Source organism: Mirounga angustirostris, unplaced genomic scaffold (genome assembly GCF_029215605.1).
Source record: "Mirounga angustirostris isolate CCGP_5_RB_7025 unplaced genomic scaffold, mMirAng1.0.hap1 SCAF_1, whole genome shotgun sequence".
NCBI classification, from domain to species: domain Eukaryota; kingdom Metazoa; phylum Chordata; class Mammalia; order Carnivora; family Phocidae; genus Mirounga; species Mirounga angustirostris.
Window position 1 is genome coordinate 12763597 of NW_026991709.1, and position 17157 is coordinate 12780753.

Sequence of the window (17157 nt, forward strand, 5' to 3'; positions counted from 1 at the left end):
TTAAGATTTTATGCATTTATTTGAGAGAGCGAGCGAGCACTAGCTAGAGGGGAGGGGTGGAGGGAGAAGGAGAAGCAGACTCCTCACTGAACAGGTTGCTCAATGGAGCTCCACTCAGGGCTTGATCCCAGGACCCTGAGATCCTCACCTGAGCCAAAGGCAGACGCTTAACCTACTGAGGCACCCTGGGGCCCCATAAGATGCTTTTCTAATGTGGAACACACATTATTGCCAAAATGTACTATAATTCTATATAGTAGATGAATGAGGAAAGGGGAGAGGGGATAGGGAGCAAGAGAATAGGGTAAATAAGGAGTGAACTAGTCAGCCAAGAGGTGAGTTGGAGGTGTGGGATGGAGAGTGGAAAGGGAGAACAGTAGAGAAGGAAAGAAATAGAAGAGAAAGGACAAAATGAGAAAGAGGATCATACCTTTCTGGATTTGTAGACTTTAGAATTATTTGGAATTGTCCATTGAGATACTAGCTGTGGCTTATATTTCTTTGGACTTTTTTGGTCAAATTTTTAATAAGTATATTTGCTAAGAACTAGGAAGAGTTTTCCCTTAAAGTTTCAGGATTTGTTTTTGTTTTTCAATAGAGCAACCACAACAGCCTGACCTAGGGGTATTATTCTGTGGGTTATATTCATCAGCAAGATAACATTAACTTTATAGCAGAAGAAATGAATCAAGAAAAGGCCAAACTGAAGATTTCCGTTCCTATGCTAAACTGTGTCGTCAAGTGTTGCCATTAGCTTTTATCATTTCAACATTTGTCATCTTCTATGTTTCAAGCACTATTCTAAATGTCAGGGATAAAAGGATGCATAGGACAATGTTCCTGCCTTCAAGGATCGGCTGGTTAATGAGAAAGACAAGTGATGGGACTATATAAACTGTTTTGGCAACATGAAGAGGGAACTCTGAAAGAACTGTGCCTGTAGAGGTAAAGAAAGGTTTCCAGAAAGTGACCTTGTGCGATGTTTGTGTAAGGTGAAGGTTAGGTGGAGCCTTGCGGGCAGAAGGCTAGATTGCTGCGCAAAGGCGTGGGGGTGTAAAAGAGTGTGTTTGGGCAATTAGGGGCAGTTTAATGTGATGAGAGCATAGAATGCAGGGGGTGGGAGGGAGAAGGGAGTAATGAAAAATGAAGCAGAAAGAGGAGGTTGAGGCCAGATTCTGAAAGATTGCTGACAAAGGAGTTGGATGCTGTTCACTAGGGGTGTGATAAGCCAGCATAGTGCTGGTAGTAGAGATGGGCAAACAGATCAGTGGGACAGAGAAGAAGATTCAAAAACAACCTCCAAAACATATGAGTATTATTCAAGGCAGTACTTCAGATCATTGGGAGAGGCTGGATTAATTCATCAATGGTGCTGGAACAATTTGTTGACTCTTTGAGAAGGACAATTAAGTTACTAGTTGAGAAGATATTTTATGCGATACATTTATGTTAAGAATATCAGATTTAGGGGCGCCTGGGTGGCTCAGTCGTTACGCGTCTGCCTTCGGCTCAGGTCATGATCCCAGGGTCCTGGGATCGAGCCCCGCATCGGGCTCCCTACTCCACGGGAAGCCTGCTTCTCCCTCTCCCTCTCCCCCTGCTTGTGTTCCCCCTCTCGCTGTGTCTCTCTGTCAAATAAATAAATAAAATCTTTAAAAAAAAAAAAAAAGTACCAGATTTAGGGGCACCCGGGTGGCTCAGTTGGTTGAGTGTCCAACTCTTGATCTCAGCTCAGGTCTTGATCTCGGGGTCCATACCCAGTGTGGAGCCTACTGAAAAAAAAAAAAGTGTCAGATATTTAGCAGCTTTTGTTTGAGACTCTGGCTTTATAATAGAATCTGATGTTTCAGGCCATTTTTCTTACCCTGAATATTTTCTTTTGTAGCATCTGCAGAAAAAGAGGCAATCAAGGGTACATACTCCAAAGTACTGGATGCATATGGACTCTTAGGTGTTTTACGATTAAATCTTGGTAAGTTTATTATTCAATATAATTAATCTTTTTTCATTTCAGTTTTTTTAATACTAAGGATTTGAGAGAGAGACTGCTTATATATCATTTCATACTACACATTTGGGCTAAAAGCATGGTAACATCTTTTAAACCCTAATTCTGCTAATCTTGGGAAAATGTTGTTTGAAAAGGCATGCTACATACTCAGGCTTTTGTGATTTTAAGTTCCAGATACATCGTGCTATTTAAACATTTTAAGATCGGTATCAGTTGTCAAAGGAGAAAATCAGGGTATTGCCCTTTTTTTGTTTTGTTTTGTTTTGTTTCAGTGCTTTAGGGAAAGACGCCTTAGTGAGAACCACACCGATTGCTCTGGTTTATAGTGGAAAGGACATCTGCTTTGTATTTAAAAGGTCTCAGCTTGAGTCTGTCTCTGCCACTTACTGTCACCACGGGCTGCAGAGTATCCTTTTTGATTACTAGTTTGTCTGTAACAGCGTGACTGCAAGTGTGGCCCAAGGCCTGGTACCAGTCCGTGAACCATTTTGTTAGTGGTCTGTGATGAGATTAGGAGCTTACACCATCATGCAAATCAGCACATGGCTTCCACCACTGATAAAGTCTTACTATGAAAAACAAAAGTCAGCTAAACTAAACAGTGAATTTAGTGAGGTAGTTGCTTTCCATTCTGAAACAAGCACCTTTCTCACTGTGACAGCTCATGCACCATACTTTGAGGAGGGCGAGTGTGTAAAGTGGAGATTTGTCATTTGTTATGAATCTAGCACATGTAAAAAGCACTGTGCCTAGGTGCTTACCTAATACTGTCTCAGGGAACCTTCACAGTCCAGTGAGATTTATTTAAATCCTGGCTTATGAAGGTGCGTATCTCAGGTTGGTTATGTTACCACACTGAAGTTGGTCTAGATAATGACTGGTGGAGCCAAGATTCGGGCCACATCTGCCTGCTCAGAGCCCATTGTCAAAGTACACCACTGCTGAATTTTCACCTTCATGCTAATTTCATAGGATTTTTGTCAAAATTCGTGAAAAATCTCTGGAAGTTTTTGTAAACCAAGTTGCTTTATAAATTGTTAGCAGGGACTTTCTGTTCATGTGTCAGCGCGGCAGCTCACATTTATATTTTTTCCCAGTTTTTTTTCAGCTGTGCTATTTACAAAGAACTCTCACATGTATTGTCTTATCTGGATTTCCTGAGAATTATAAAAGACAGTTGGGGAAGATAACATATTTTTTTCTACTTGATAAATTTTGTATATCCTCAGATTTAGTAGAGGAACAGTTTCATCAATGTGAGGTATTCTGTTAACGTTTAAATGCTTCATTATACTAAATGTGTTTAAGCAAGGATTTTTTTTCAACTTTTGCCAAAATCCAGTTGTAAATATAAACATGTCCGTGGCAGTTTAAAATAACCATGTTGTCAGATTTAAAAAGTTGGAGACATGACAAGAAAGTTGGAAGAAACTTTGAATAATTTGAAAAATATTGGGACTTTTCATCCAATTAATTCTTTGGTTTTTGCAGGTGATACCATGTTACATTACCTGGTCTTAGTCACCGGATGTATGTCTGTTGGAAAGATTCAAGAATCTGAAGTTTTCCGAGTTACTTCCACTGAATTTATATCACTACGAATTGATTCTTCAGATGAGGATCGCATTTCAGAAGTGCGAAAAGTTTTGAATTCAGGAAACTTTTATTTTGCATGGTCTGCCTCTGGAATCAGTTTAGATCTGAGTCTTAATGCACATCGCAGCATGCAAGAACACACAACTGATAATAGATTTTTCTGGTGAGTTTGTGTTAACGTTTTTTCCCTTTGTTATCATGTGCTTGCCGTGCAATAGTTTGATTTGGGGTATAGCGTGTTCATCAGTTATTTCCAGAGGTGGCAGGGATGGGCATTGCTGATTGAGCACACCACTCTTTCCTGCTCCAGAATCCTCAGCAGAGCATAGCAGATATCCAATGTCAGCTTATTGAAGTTCTCATGTGATGTGAAATCCATTTACTCTCCTTGATCTAGACTGACCTTTCATTTCTGAAATATATTTAAGATACTTATTTTAAAATTAAGAATGAATTAGTTATAATCAAATTGTGTTACTCATATTTACTGTTCTTAGTTTTGAGATCTTGTCTCTGGCAGTACTGTTTTTCTAAGACAACATTGCCTTATTATTTTTAATTTAAGGGTTATAGGCGGATAATCTTGATTCAAGAGCAATAGGCTGTGAAGAAGTGGCATACTAGGATAAAGTTTAGTACTATAATAAAGTAAGACTTAAGTAGGTAACTAATATATTTCACCATCATGCATAAATGTGCTGTACTATAAGTGTGCACAAAGGGTAAGCATATGTGACTATAATTAGTACTGCTTTATTGGAGCTGACCAGATTTCTAGTATACTGCTTCTCTTGTCCACAGCCAGCATTGCTGTTGACTTTTTTCCTTAACGTCACGTAGCAATTTTATTTCTTTATGTTTCCATGTTATAGGCCAAAGTCCAGGACTCTCTGCTCTTGGGTCTCCCTTAGTAGGTCAGATTCAAGGTGTTCCTCCTGTATATTTTCTTTCCCTCCCCCTTGCACCATCTACCTATGGTCCTTGAGTAGCACGTTCAGTCTGACCCATCTGCCCTGGGTGTCTGAGGGCTCAAAATCAACAACAACTTTAGGATAAGAAACTAATTTTAGAGGAAACTTTGTAGCTAACATGGAAGTTTTTTGGCCCAGCATAGTGGCATGGAGGAGAAACAAGGGTAGAATGAAAAAAAAATTCTAGTGCACCGTAAACAGAGACTTGGAGCCTGACAAAGGAGGAGATGATGGAGGTGTGGGGAAGGAAGGGTTAATAGGACAGATGAGAGGGCACAGAGTCCCGGCTGCTCATGTCAGCCCCACACTTTTTCTGACAGAAGAGACATCAAAATCCCTGAAAAGTTAAGGTGGTACAGCTGAGCTGGGCAGCTGTCCTTACTTTTTTTCTCCCCCACCCTGGACATTCTTAGCCCAAATTCCTTAGATTAAGAGATAAACATTTTCCTGCAGTAATTAGAAGTTTAAGCAGGTGCGGATGCATTGGCTCAATGATCAGCAATTAAGCACATTTCTAAGTTTAACCAGTAGGAATTATTTATTTATTTATTTCAATTAAGGGTGGGGGTGGCAACAAGTTTAGATAACAGATTGAGGGAGTTCATCTAGTAGGAGACAGGTTGAACACAAAGGGGACTAAAACACCAAAAATAAGTTTTGGTAATTTTACACTTTCTACAATTTTGCTAAGGATTGGCATTCTTGAGCTTCACTTTGCATAGAAAAATGAAAGCTTTATGAATTTATTATGCATTCTCTTGTAGCTTAGTAGAAATATTTTCCAGGATACAGCCAAGTAAGTTTTGTTGCCAGAGTCACAAACACCTATCACAAAAACCCAAGTCATTTTATTCCACTCGAGATTTGGAGCTGCTGCCAGTTGAGAGTTGTTTATAAATTTAAATGGAATTAAAACAACAACACATTGACAGCAAAGAAAAATGAAAACTGATGGCAGAGGGGGAAACTCTACCTGAACAAATGCATAGCATCCCACTTGTTTTTACATGGGGACAAGTAGGTTGTTTATACCTCTGCCATGACCTGGGACTCGCTGTGATATCTGGACATACTGGGTCAGTTTGAACTTCACCTCAGATCAACGTGGGTAATAGTAGAGTATGGAAGCTCAAGTCGTATTTTGAAAATCCATAGTGGCTGTTGGATTCAGTGTTAGTCCAGAAATAATCTCACCGCTCATTTACATTATGCTTTCTGGCGTGGATGGTTTACCAGAACTGCAATGACCACCATCTGTTGTTATCTCTACTGCAGCCTATACCTTGTGGGGGGGAAGGGCTGGGCAACTGCTGGTCTAGCAGCAGTGCTGTGCATTAGTGACTAAGACAGCAAGATACTGGAGAGTACTTAAGAGAAAATTTCTGCTTAAAACAGAAGAGTTTTAAAACTCAAAGAACCAAGCTTCAATATTATAGAAAATTCACTTTTATAACACTTTGTGTTTTTGTGTTTTTTTTTTTTTGGTAACACTTTGTTATCTGAAAAGACAAGCCAGAAAGTTTTTCTGCACAATATATTTTCCTTGGTGATAAGTTGGTTGGGAGATTTCCACATGCTTTCTTTGGAGGACTAAGGTTCCAGTCGAGAGCCCAGAAGAGGCAGTCAGCAGGAGGAGAAGGTGGCCAATCCAGCAGGACTCTCGCCCCTATCCCTGCTTTAGCCATAGTGACTTTGCTTTGATGCGTTTCCTAATCACTGGGCTTCTGGGTGTTTATTTGAGTAAAACTTTTTACTCCAAAAAAGTTTGGAAACCAGACCCCCTTGTTACCTAGAATGCTACTCTATTCGGAGTAATGGAAAACTCTAGACATGTATTAATATGGTAGCTACTAGTTCAATTGGCTATTTAAATTAAAATTAATTAAAACAGAGCCTCATTAAAGTGGAGCATTAAGAGTAGAGCTTTATAAGGTGGGGTGGGGATATGTGTATGAAATCCTTTTTTTGGAAAAGTTAGGTTATGTATACATTGTATTAAAAGACAACAGAATGGGGCATAGATACTAAAAACATAAAAGATATGCTTCTTTTCTAGAGACCATAGGTCCTATGCCAAAAGATCACATTTTATAGCCTTCTCTTCTGATTCCTAGCATAGTAAATGTAAATGAATTGATTTATTTGTAGGGCCTTTTAATTGAATAGCATTAAATTAATGTTTCAGGAGCACTGTTTGAAAACTGATGCTGTGTTGTCTGGTACTCAGTAAGCTAATGAGTTATTTTTTTTCTGTTAGGAATCAGTCTTTGCACTTGCATCTCAAGCACTATGGTGTGAATTGTGATGACTGGTTATTACGCCTCATGTGTGGGGGAGTAGAAATCAGAACAATTTATGCTGCTCATAAGCAGGCAAAGGCTTGCCTCATTTCCAGACTCAGCTGTGAACGAGCTGGGACCAGGTTTAATGTCCGGGGAACAAATGATGATGGTCACGTCGCTAATTTTGTAGAAACAGAACAGGTATATAGTGTTTTATATTGCTTAATTCGTGTATTAGATAAGAGGCCCAGAAAATAACAGAACCACAGATTTCGATTTGATTCAGAACTCCTTTTCACATCTGTAATGTTATTTTGTGGTTGTTCCTGGCTACTTGCCTTAAGGAAGGCTTCCCTGAAACAGACTTATTTATAAACAAACTTAGGTATGGCTCTTCAAATGAGTAACAAGATTTTTTACCAATTAGCATGACGTTGTCAGTGCTGTACATTTTGGTATTGAATTTAAAAATCCTCAGTTATAGAGCTAGACAACTTAATAAAAGTGGGGTTTTTGTGAAATTAAATCAAACTCATCTAAAATTAAGTTATGGCCTTTGCAGTCAGAGAAAGACAAATACCATATGATTTCACTCATATGTGGAATTTAAGAAACAAAACGAACAAAGAAAAAAAGAGACAAAAAAAAAAGACTCCTAAATACAGAGAATAAACAGGTGGTTGCCAGAGGGGAAGTGGATGGGGGAATGGATAAAATAGATAAAGGGGAATAAGAGTACACTTATCTTGATGAGCACTGAAAAATGTAGAGAATTGTTGAATCATTATATTGTACACCTGGAACTAATATACCACTGTGTGTTAATTATACTTGAATTTTTAAAAAAATTATGACATTTTTTGGCTCTGAAACTATATAAATGAAATTCAGGCCATGCCCCCAGCCCAACTCAGTTCTTCAAATTAGTTTTTGAAAAATATAAAAAAGCTAAAGAAAAAAATATAAAGGTATTTGTGTAAAATATTGAGATTTAGAAGGCATTCTTTTTTAAAAGTTGTGACTCATATGCTTATGTTTTTACTATTTTTTTGGTTAATATACAGAAAAACTCACTAATTAAAAGAAAGTCAAACTTACTTAGTTGCCTCTTCCGGATATTTTGTTAGGACAATTATATGGGAGAGACTGGTCATAAGGTAAAACTAGCAGGCAACAGATGTTAGTAAATTTATCTTTGTCATTTAAAGGTAATAACTTTATGGAAATATTTTATATATGATTTTTCTCTGTAGGTTGTGTACTTAGATGACTCTGTTTCTTCTTTCATACAAATCCGGGGATCTGTTCCATTGTTCTGGGAGCAACCAGGATTGCAGGTATCTGTGTAACATTTTTTGTCTTGTGTTTTCTCTTGAATATTTTCCATATTTTTTAAACTTTCAGGATAGTTTATTAGTTCATTGGATAGTTCTGTTACTCAGTTTAGTAATATTAGCTAGATTCACAAATGAGGATCTAAATACAAGAGTTCGTGGAATTGCCTTAGATATTTTTCATTTAATGTTCTTTCACATGTCCATAGAAATTCAACTGCAGTATTTAATATTAAAATTTTAATGTTTCCATAGCACTTGATATTCATTGTTTCATATTTACTATCTCAGTATCTTAATATATAACAATTTAGCCTCTTTAGGTAGAAGAATGTAGTAGTTTAAAAAAAAAAAGGCTTCAGGAACCAGACTTTTCAGTTTGGATCCTTACTCTGCCACTACTAGCTCTGTGATCTTGGGCCAGTGGTTTAACCCCTCTGTGTCTCAATTTGCTTATCTATAAAATGGGAATAATAATATTAGTAGTTCCTGTTCATAGCATTGTAAAGATAAAATGAAAAGTACTAAGACCAATGCCTTGTACCCACGGGCAACACTGTGTAAGGGTTAGCTTTTGTTGTTATCGATAATACATCTGCTACTGAAATTTTACTTTATAATTTTTAGTGACCTGTCATCTTTAATATGTTCTCTGGTTTGCTTTCTGATTTTTTTTTTTTTACTTTGTTGATATAAACATCTAATCTTTAAGATATAAGTTTTTTTCATGTAAGTTCATAATATTAGATTGCTCATAATAGCGTGATTTTGCATTTTTTTATTCAAAAATCTTTAGTCCCTAAAGTATATGTTATTTTCATCTTAGACTTCTAGTATGTATTGTCTAGTATGTATTGCCTTAGCCTATAATACTGAGAAAATGGACAGAAAAAAATCTTGCCTCCTTTTAGTTCACAGCTGGATCTCTTACATTTTAGTATGGCTGTTGTGGAGAAAGATTGCAGACCACTTGAACCTTTGCAATACTGCAGTTTATGTAAGACAGGCCAAGAATTAACAAGGATTAAAAGCAGTTACAATTCCTGGGTTCTTGTCAATAATTTTGACTTATGCAGGCTTTCTCTTTGGCACGGAACGGAAACTTAAAGCAGATATAGCTCTCCCCAAGTCTCTTTTGGGAAATAATCCCAACCCTAGTCCACTTCTCCTAAGCCTTTGTGATCGGAGAAAGGTGTTTGGAATATTTGTTTTAAGAACATTTCGAAAGCCTTGTTTTGATGCAAGGTAAATGCTTTTGCTTTAGAGACAGGGGAGTATAAGAAATGGTAATAACCTATTTATGGACCCTCTGTTAGCTGCTCTCTGTGATACTTTATTAGAAGCTCAGAATTATAGTGTTTGATTATTCAATATGATAGGATCTTGAGTAGTTACATTAAGTGATCCTCCTCGGGTGAGGCTACGCACCTCCCTCCAGCTGTGTTCTGTGGCTGGCCCACATAGTCTGTCTTGCCGTATTGTTTAAGGGCTGAAAGCTACGGATTTTAAAATCACGCATTTCTTGATAAAGATAGTAATTTTTAAGACGTTGAGACAGTCCAACAATTCTGCTAAATTTTCATGGAGCTGGCCTATTGTTGTCATTGGTTAAGGACTAAGTGGTTCTCAATTATTTAGCTTAGTAGTTTTTAAAGTCAGCCTTTTTTTGAATAGGAATGGATTAGTTTCATAAGTATCTTTTACAGAAAAACATTTTCCCCATCATTCTAAGAATAGGTAATAGAGGAATGAAAATATTTTATCAATTTTTAAAAACTGAAAAATACTCATTTTTAAAAATACAAAATACCAAGTCCCTAAATTTATTTTCCCTTAGAAGACAAACAAGGGCTTTTGACAGAGAGTGGTTGAAAATAATTGTTAGGTATCCTTTGTATTCTCAGGACTAGAATTAATTTTAGTGTTATTGATGTTAGTGTTACCTAGCAAGATGTCCTACTTCAGAAGGCATGGACAGAGAATCCTTAGGAGTTGTCCCTTCACTTGCCTCTTATCCTCCACAGTTAATTCCTCTGAGGTTTTTTTAATTGTAAGGTTTTGAAGGAATCCTCTGAGGTGATTTTAAAATACAGATTCATGGCCTCAACTTCACATCAGCTGAAAGAGAATCTCTTGGAATGAGACCAGAAATCTGTATTTTTAACCCAATTCCCTACCATTCACATTTGAGAACTTCTGTGTACCTGATGCTATCCCATTGACCTTGAAGCATCTCCATCCCTGTCTGCTCCAAGAGCCAATCCTGAACCAGCAAAGGTAGCCCTGTGACACTTAGCCCAGCATTCTCCTAGGCACTGGGACTCTCCCTTGCTTTCAGTTTCCCACTCCTATCATCCCAGTTAGAGTCTTCCTCATTTATTCTTGCCCGGAAGACTCTCACAGTTTTCTAACTGGTCTCCTCCCAGCTTTCTGGCAGTTCTTCTCACTTTTGAAATACTGTGCTCATCAGATCTATAAGGTGCCCTTTTCTTCGCTATCTACTTTCCTCTGCCTATCCAACTTCATGCCTTGCTGTCTTCTAACAAGTATCCTCTGCTCCCCAAATTAAAGTTTGCCATCCTTCAATATAGCCCACTCAGATCTCCTTGAATGGATTCAGTCCCTCCTCCACACTGATCTCTTCATTAAATACTTAAGTTCTTCCAATGTATATTATTTTATACTGGGTATATAGTATTGTATACCATGAGAAATTCAAAGATAATACTGATGCCTCAGAGAGAGCTTACAATCTGTTTGGGGGGTCAGGCCTTTTACGGAAGAGGTAAATGTCAATATGAATTAGTTTGAGGAATTACTAGGAGTTGTCATAAGGTGCTACCCAGGTAAAGAATGATACTTTAAGTGGTGGCAACTCATTCATTTTAACATTTACAATTTATACTATTACTCTGACATTATGTTATAGCTTATGTTAGCCTTAACAGATGGTAAGCATTATCAGATCTATGTCTAGTATAGTGTTGCATACTCAATTTTTGGTTGAAGTTTTAGAAATATGTAAACATGAAGCAATAGTACTGATGGAAAATGATGTTCCATACCACCCAGTTAAATGGTTTTTAAGAGATATCTTTGGTACAACTTTTTAAAAAATTGGATAAATTTATGGTTATTTAAAGCTTTAAAACTTTCTGGAGTACTACTTTTATCACAATTAATATAAGAGCTCTTTTATTATAGAATTTTTTTTAGGCAGTTGTACTAAAACCTAATTGAGTAATAAAACCAGTCTAGTTTAGGGGTGCCTGGGTGGCTCAGTTGGTTAAGCGACTGCCTTCGGCTCAGGTCATGATCCTGGAGTCCCGGGATCAAGTCCCGCATCGGGCTCCCTGCTTGGCAGGGAGTCTGCTTCTCCCTCTGACCCTCCCCCTCTCATGCTCTCTCTCTCTCTTTCTCGCTCTCAAATAAATAAATAAAATCTTTAAAAAAAAAAAAAAAAACAGTCTAGTTTAACCAATATGTTACTAGAAGAGTTATGATGTATAGCTAGTTGTGTGTCAAAGACCAGCGTGCTGGGGGACAACCACAGCCACTGCTTGAAAAACAGAACTTGTATTTTTTTTTACCTTCTTGACAGTTGGCAGTACTGTTCAATATAAATATTAATCAGTAGAAAAATGCTAAGTCTTGGACTTTCATAGAGGTATAGGCAATTACCTGAGACTACTCCAAAGAAAAGGTATTGACTTCTGCTGAGTTTTCTTCAGTCTAAAATGCTTAATGCCCTGGGGTATACATCTATCAAATTTTAAAATTCTATAAAGATTATTAAGCACCATAAAATAAAATTGAATATAGGTGTGGCATTCAGCAAATCAATTTCTTGTTGAAAAGAAAAAACATTAAAGAGAAAATACTGATTATTAGGAGAGTTACTAGATTGTCTCGCTTATCCAGAGAGAAGGATGCTTGATGAATGGATAATACTGTTAATTCAGTTTTCAAATTGGATAACCATGTTAGAGCTAATTTTTTTATTTTATTCGTCAAACTGCATGACTGATTTGGTAGCCCTCTTCCCATGCCTCTTTAAATTCACTTTGTTCAAACTGGGGAGAATGAATTCTGGGGAACGTTGATACCAGGGCCTCAGAGGGAAATGTTTAAAAGTGAAATTCAGAGAGATAATCTGGTGTCACTTTTATATTTCTTCTTAGCATCTCATCTCTTTCTTAATTTTGTGTCATCTTTCTGCTACTCTCCTATGTGAAAAAAGAAAAACTATAACAAAACAGAAAGGCGGATATTTTCCATCTTGTTTAATTCTCTTAAATCATATTATCTGATAGTGTGTGACTGTGAGACTGACTTGGAAAGCCTGTTTTTCCAGGAACAGTGTTTTTAATTTGTTGGATCTTTAGGTGAAGGGGAAGTGAATAGAGCATTTAGCATAACAAAGAAAAAATATGTAGACATTGCACTTGTAGACAGCTTGGAAGAGTAGGAATTTAGTTCAGGATACCTAAATTCTTGTGTGAATCACTTGTTTTGGAATTAGTTCTGTTGACCTAAGAGGACAAGTTATTTCACTTGTGTGCATTTCAGTTTTTTTATTACACAAATGGTAGTGATATGTTAACTTACACAGGGTATGTAATTTGAGCTTAAAACAAGGTAATGTATACAAAAGACCTCTTAAAAATATTTTTCATAAGGAAAAATTATTGTTAGTTTACAAATGTTTCATAACTTCTAGTTGTTTTTTTTTTTTTAATGAGGTCATGTTTTTAAAAATAAAGGGAAAGGAAACTTGTTTTTTTTAAAACAATATGAATGAAAATCAATTATTCATTGTACTATTGTGTCTTCAACAAATGAATTACTACATATTGTAAATAATGATATTTCTTTTGTCTAATGTTGGCTTTTTGTATGATTAAATGTGTCTCTCTTGTAGGTGGGATCTCATCGTGTTCGTATGTCAAGGGGATTTGAAGCCAATGCCCCTGCTTTTGACAGGTAAGACTGATTATTTTTTACATAATGCTATAAGTTTTGATATTGTTAAGCAACAAAACTACTTATTATATTTTACTGATTCATTTCAGCTTGTTTTGGCTCTAAGTAAAATTTCTTCTGACTCCTAATTTAACCAGAAGAAAGTGATACCCAGTATTATGACTTCTGGGATTGATAACACTAGGTTGTGGGTCTTGATCTCTTGGCCTCAAAACCATGTCTTTGAATATGTTGTCTAATAGGGTAACCACTGGCCACATGTAGCTACTGAGTACTTGAAATATGACTAGTCCAAATTGAGATGTACTGTAAGCGTAAAATACTAGATTTCAAAGACTTAGTGCACAGCAACCTTGACTTGGCCGCAGCAGCTTCTTGCTGGACACGCCTCCAAAAGCAAGGGAAACAAAAGCAGAAATGAACTCTATTGGGACTTCATCAGGATAAAAAGCTTTTGCATAGCAAAGGAAACAGTCAACAAAACTAAAAGGCAATCTATGGAATGGGAGAAGATATTTGTAAATGATTTCTCAAATAAAGGGCTAGTATCCAAAATATGTAAAGAACTTATCAAACTCAACAATCCAAAAAAAAAAAAAAAAAATCCAGTTAAGAAATGGGCAGAAGGGGCGCCTGGGTGGTTCAGTCGGTTAAGCGGCTGCCTTCGGCTCAGGTCATGATCCTGGGGTCCTGGGATCAAGCCCCACGTCTGGCTCCCTGCTCAGCGGAGAGCCTGCGTCTCCCTCTCCCTCTGCCTGCCACTCTGCCTACTTGTGCTCTCTCTCTCTCTGTGAAATAAATAAATAAAATCTTTAAAAAAAAAAAAAGAAATGGGCAGAAGACATGAACAGACATTTCTCCAAAGAAGACATACAGATGGCCAACAGACACATGAAAAAATGCTCAACATCACTTGGCATCAGGGAAATACAAATCAAAACCATAATGAGATACTACCTCACACCAGTCATAACGGCTAAAGTTAACAATCCAAGAAACAACAGAAGCTGGAGAGGATGCAGAGAAAGGGGAACCCTCATACTGTTGGTGGGAATGCAAACTGGTGCAGCCACTCTGGAAAACAGTATGGAGGTTCCTCAAAAAGTTAAAAATAGAACTACCCTATGACCCAGCAATTGGCTACTAGGTGTTTATCCAGAGGATACAAACAGAGTGATTTGAAGAGGCACATGCATCCCAATGTTTATAGCAGCAATGTCCACAATAGCCAAACTATGGAAAGAGCCCAGATGTCCATCAACCAATGAATGGATAAAGAAGATATGGTGTGTGTGTGTGTGTGTGTGTGTGTAAACATATACATACATACACAATGGAATATTACTCAGCCATCAAAAAGAATGAAATCTTGCCATTTGCAACGTCATGGATGGAACTAGAGGGTATAATACTGAGTGAAATAAGTCAGAGAAAGACAAATACCATATGATTTTAGTCATATGTGGAATTTAAGAAATAAAACTGATGAACATAGGGGAAGGGAAGGAAAAATAAAATAAGATGAAAACAGAGAGGGAGGCAAACCATAAGAGACTCTTAACTCCAAGAAACAAACTGAGGGTTACTGGAGGGGAGGTGGGTGGGGGGATGGGGTAAACTGGTTGATGTGCATTAAGGAAAGCACTTGATGTAATGAGCACTGGGTGTTATATGCAACTGATGAATCACTAAATTCTGCCTCTGAAACTAATAATACACTATATGTTAACTAAACTGAATTTAAATTAAAAAATTTAAAAAAAGACTTAGTGCAAACAAAATGCAAAATATCTTATTAATATTTGTTTTATATTACATGTTGAAATGATATTTTAGCTGTATTAGGTTAAATAAAATATATAAATTAATTTCATTGCTTATTTTTGCTTTTCTTAATGTACCTTCTAGAAAATTTAAAATTATGTCTGTGGTTCATGTTATATTTCCTTGGGACAGCATTTCTCCATAGCCCCTGGAGTGGTTAGAAGCTGGAGAGAAAACAAAACAAAACAAAACTATTTGGGGCCTGTTTTTCATAAGACTAGAGCTGTTGAGGAGGTCCTGAATACCCATAGAGTATGTGATGTCCTCACATATGAGGTGCAGCCCTCTGCCGTGACTGCCATCCCAAGCTGGATGGCTTGTGTTCTCGGTGCTTATGTGGTGCCAGCCTCACAGAGTGGAGAGGGGCTGAGTGGGTCCAGCAGCTCCAGCACAGATGGGAGTCTCAGCATTGATGAGTCAGAGAGGAAATGGGCATTAACTGAATTTTCATAAATTCAGAGTTTTGAGAGAAATAAATTGGTGGAATGAATTTGTATCCAGTTTTGCCAATTCTAGGAGTTTAGAAAACAGTCTTGTAGGTTCTATTTAATGGATTTCTATTTATCGAAAAAAAAATTAGCTTATCACTTGACGTATGCTTATTTCTTTTTTTTCTTTAATAGGCATTTTAGAACACTTAAGAATTTATATGGTAAACAAATAATAGTGAATTTGCTTGGATCTAAGGAAGGTGAACATATGCTAAGTAAGGCTTTCCAGGTAGGCATGATCATTTTTTCTTCTGGCCCATGGACATGTAAAATTATATTAAAAAATAATATACAATAATGAAATTACTTTCTAGAAAAAGGTTGGGTACTTGTTGGAACCATTAACTCTTTGGGCTACTAAGAAACAGTTTTACGTAATGTTGCTGAAATTGGGATCATGGGAAGCTTTCAAAGCAATTGATGCTGTTTTCTGAAATGTACATATTTAGGCTGTGGAGAGGCAGAAGAATATCCTCCTCTCTGAAAAATGTTCATCTGTCACTGGTAAAAAGATACCAGGCAGTTTCCTCCTTCATCTGTTCATCGCCTTGCCTATTTCCTAGAAACCACAGTCATTGTTTTATATCTATGAAACGGTGAATAATGCATTTGTATACATGCAAGGCTATACCTTTTTGTATTGATGAGAGAAAATTTGAGTATTTCAAGTAAAAAAGAACCCAGAGATAGTCCAACTTCTAAAAAAAAGTATTCTTCATAAACGCTTATTGAATCAATAATGAATTAATATAAATGATGGTGTTCCATAAGATTATAAGCTTAAATCAAACAAAATGGTTAGAGAACATTTTCTGAAGTTCAGTCTCATGAAGTCTGGAAGTAACTTAATTATTTGACTATTTTGTTTTTAAGCTTGTGAAATAAATATTGTTAATAAACAGACTGTGGGATGCCTGGGTAGCTCAGTCATTACGCGTCTGCCTTCGGCTCAGGTCATGATCCCAGGGTCCTGGGATCGAGCCCCACATCGGGCTCCCTGCTCAGCAAGAAGCCTGCTTCTCCCTCTCGCACTCACCCTGCTTGTGTTCCTGCTCTCACTATCTCTGTCTCTGTCAAATAAATAAATAAAATCTTTAAAAAAAAAAACAAAAACCAGATTGTACTTTAGAGAATGACTTTTAAAGCATTTGAAAGTATTAAAAAATGAATTTTTCAGTCTTTGATAGGTTTTGTCTTAAATCAGTTACTTTATTTTGACATTCTATAACAGATACAGGTATTAAATGTGTAAAAAATGAAGTGCTGGTAGTTAGAAATAATTTCTTTTTTTTAAAGATTTTATTTATTTGACAGAGAGAAACACAGTGAAAGAGGGAACACAAGCAGGGGGAGTGGGAGAGGGAGAAGCAGGCTTCCCGCCGAGCAGAGAGCCCGATGCGGGGCTCGATCCCAGGATGCTGGGATCATGACCTGAGCCGAAGGCAGACGCTTAACGACTGAACCACCCAGGCGCCCCCCTTAGAAATAATTTTTAATTTTCTAAACCAGATAAGAATATTATTTAAGTTCTCTGATGTTAATTATGTCACCTAATCTCTCGGGGACCATATGTGAGGTTTTACAAAAAAGATGTTATTGGTCATCAGCAAGTAATTTTCCATTTATGGCCAGCATTGATGCATGCGTGAGATGAGTGAGATTTCA

General features: G+C 37.1%; 1 protein-coding gene across 12 annotated transcripts in view; it reads left to right on the forward strand.

The window, feature by feature from the left end:
• SYNJ1 (synaptojanin 1) overlaps window positions 1-17157 on the forward strand; it is an 84764-nt gene that overhangs the window by 18342 nt on the left and 49265 nt on the right. For all 12 annotated transcript variants that reach the window (XM_045902543.3, XM_045902549.3, XM_045902542.3 and 9 more), the window contains exons 3-8: window positions 1886-1972; window positions 3503-3770; window positions 6836-7061; window positions 8114-8197; window positions 13116-13177; window positions 15625-15721. In XM_045902543.3, coding sequence (XP_045758499.1) covers window positions 1886-1972; window positions 3503-3770; window positions 6836-7061; window positions 8114-8197; window positions 13116-13177; window positions 15625-15721 — 824 coding nt within the window. The remainder of the gene's footprint in view (window positions 1-1885; window positions 1973-3502; window positions 3771-6835; window positions 7062-8113; window positions 8198-13115; window positions 13178-15624; window positions 15722-17157) is intronic.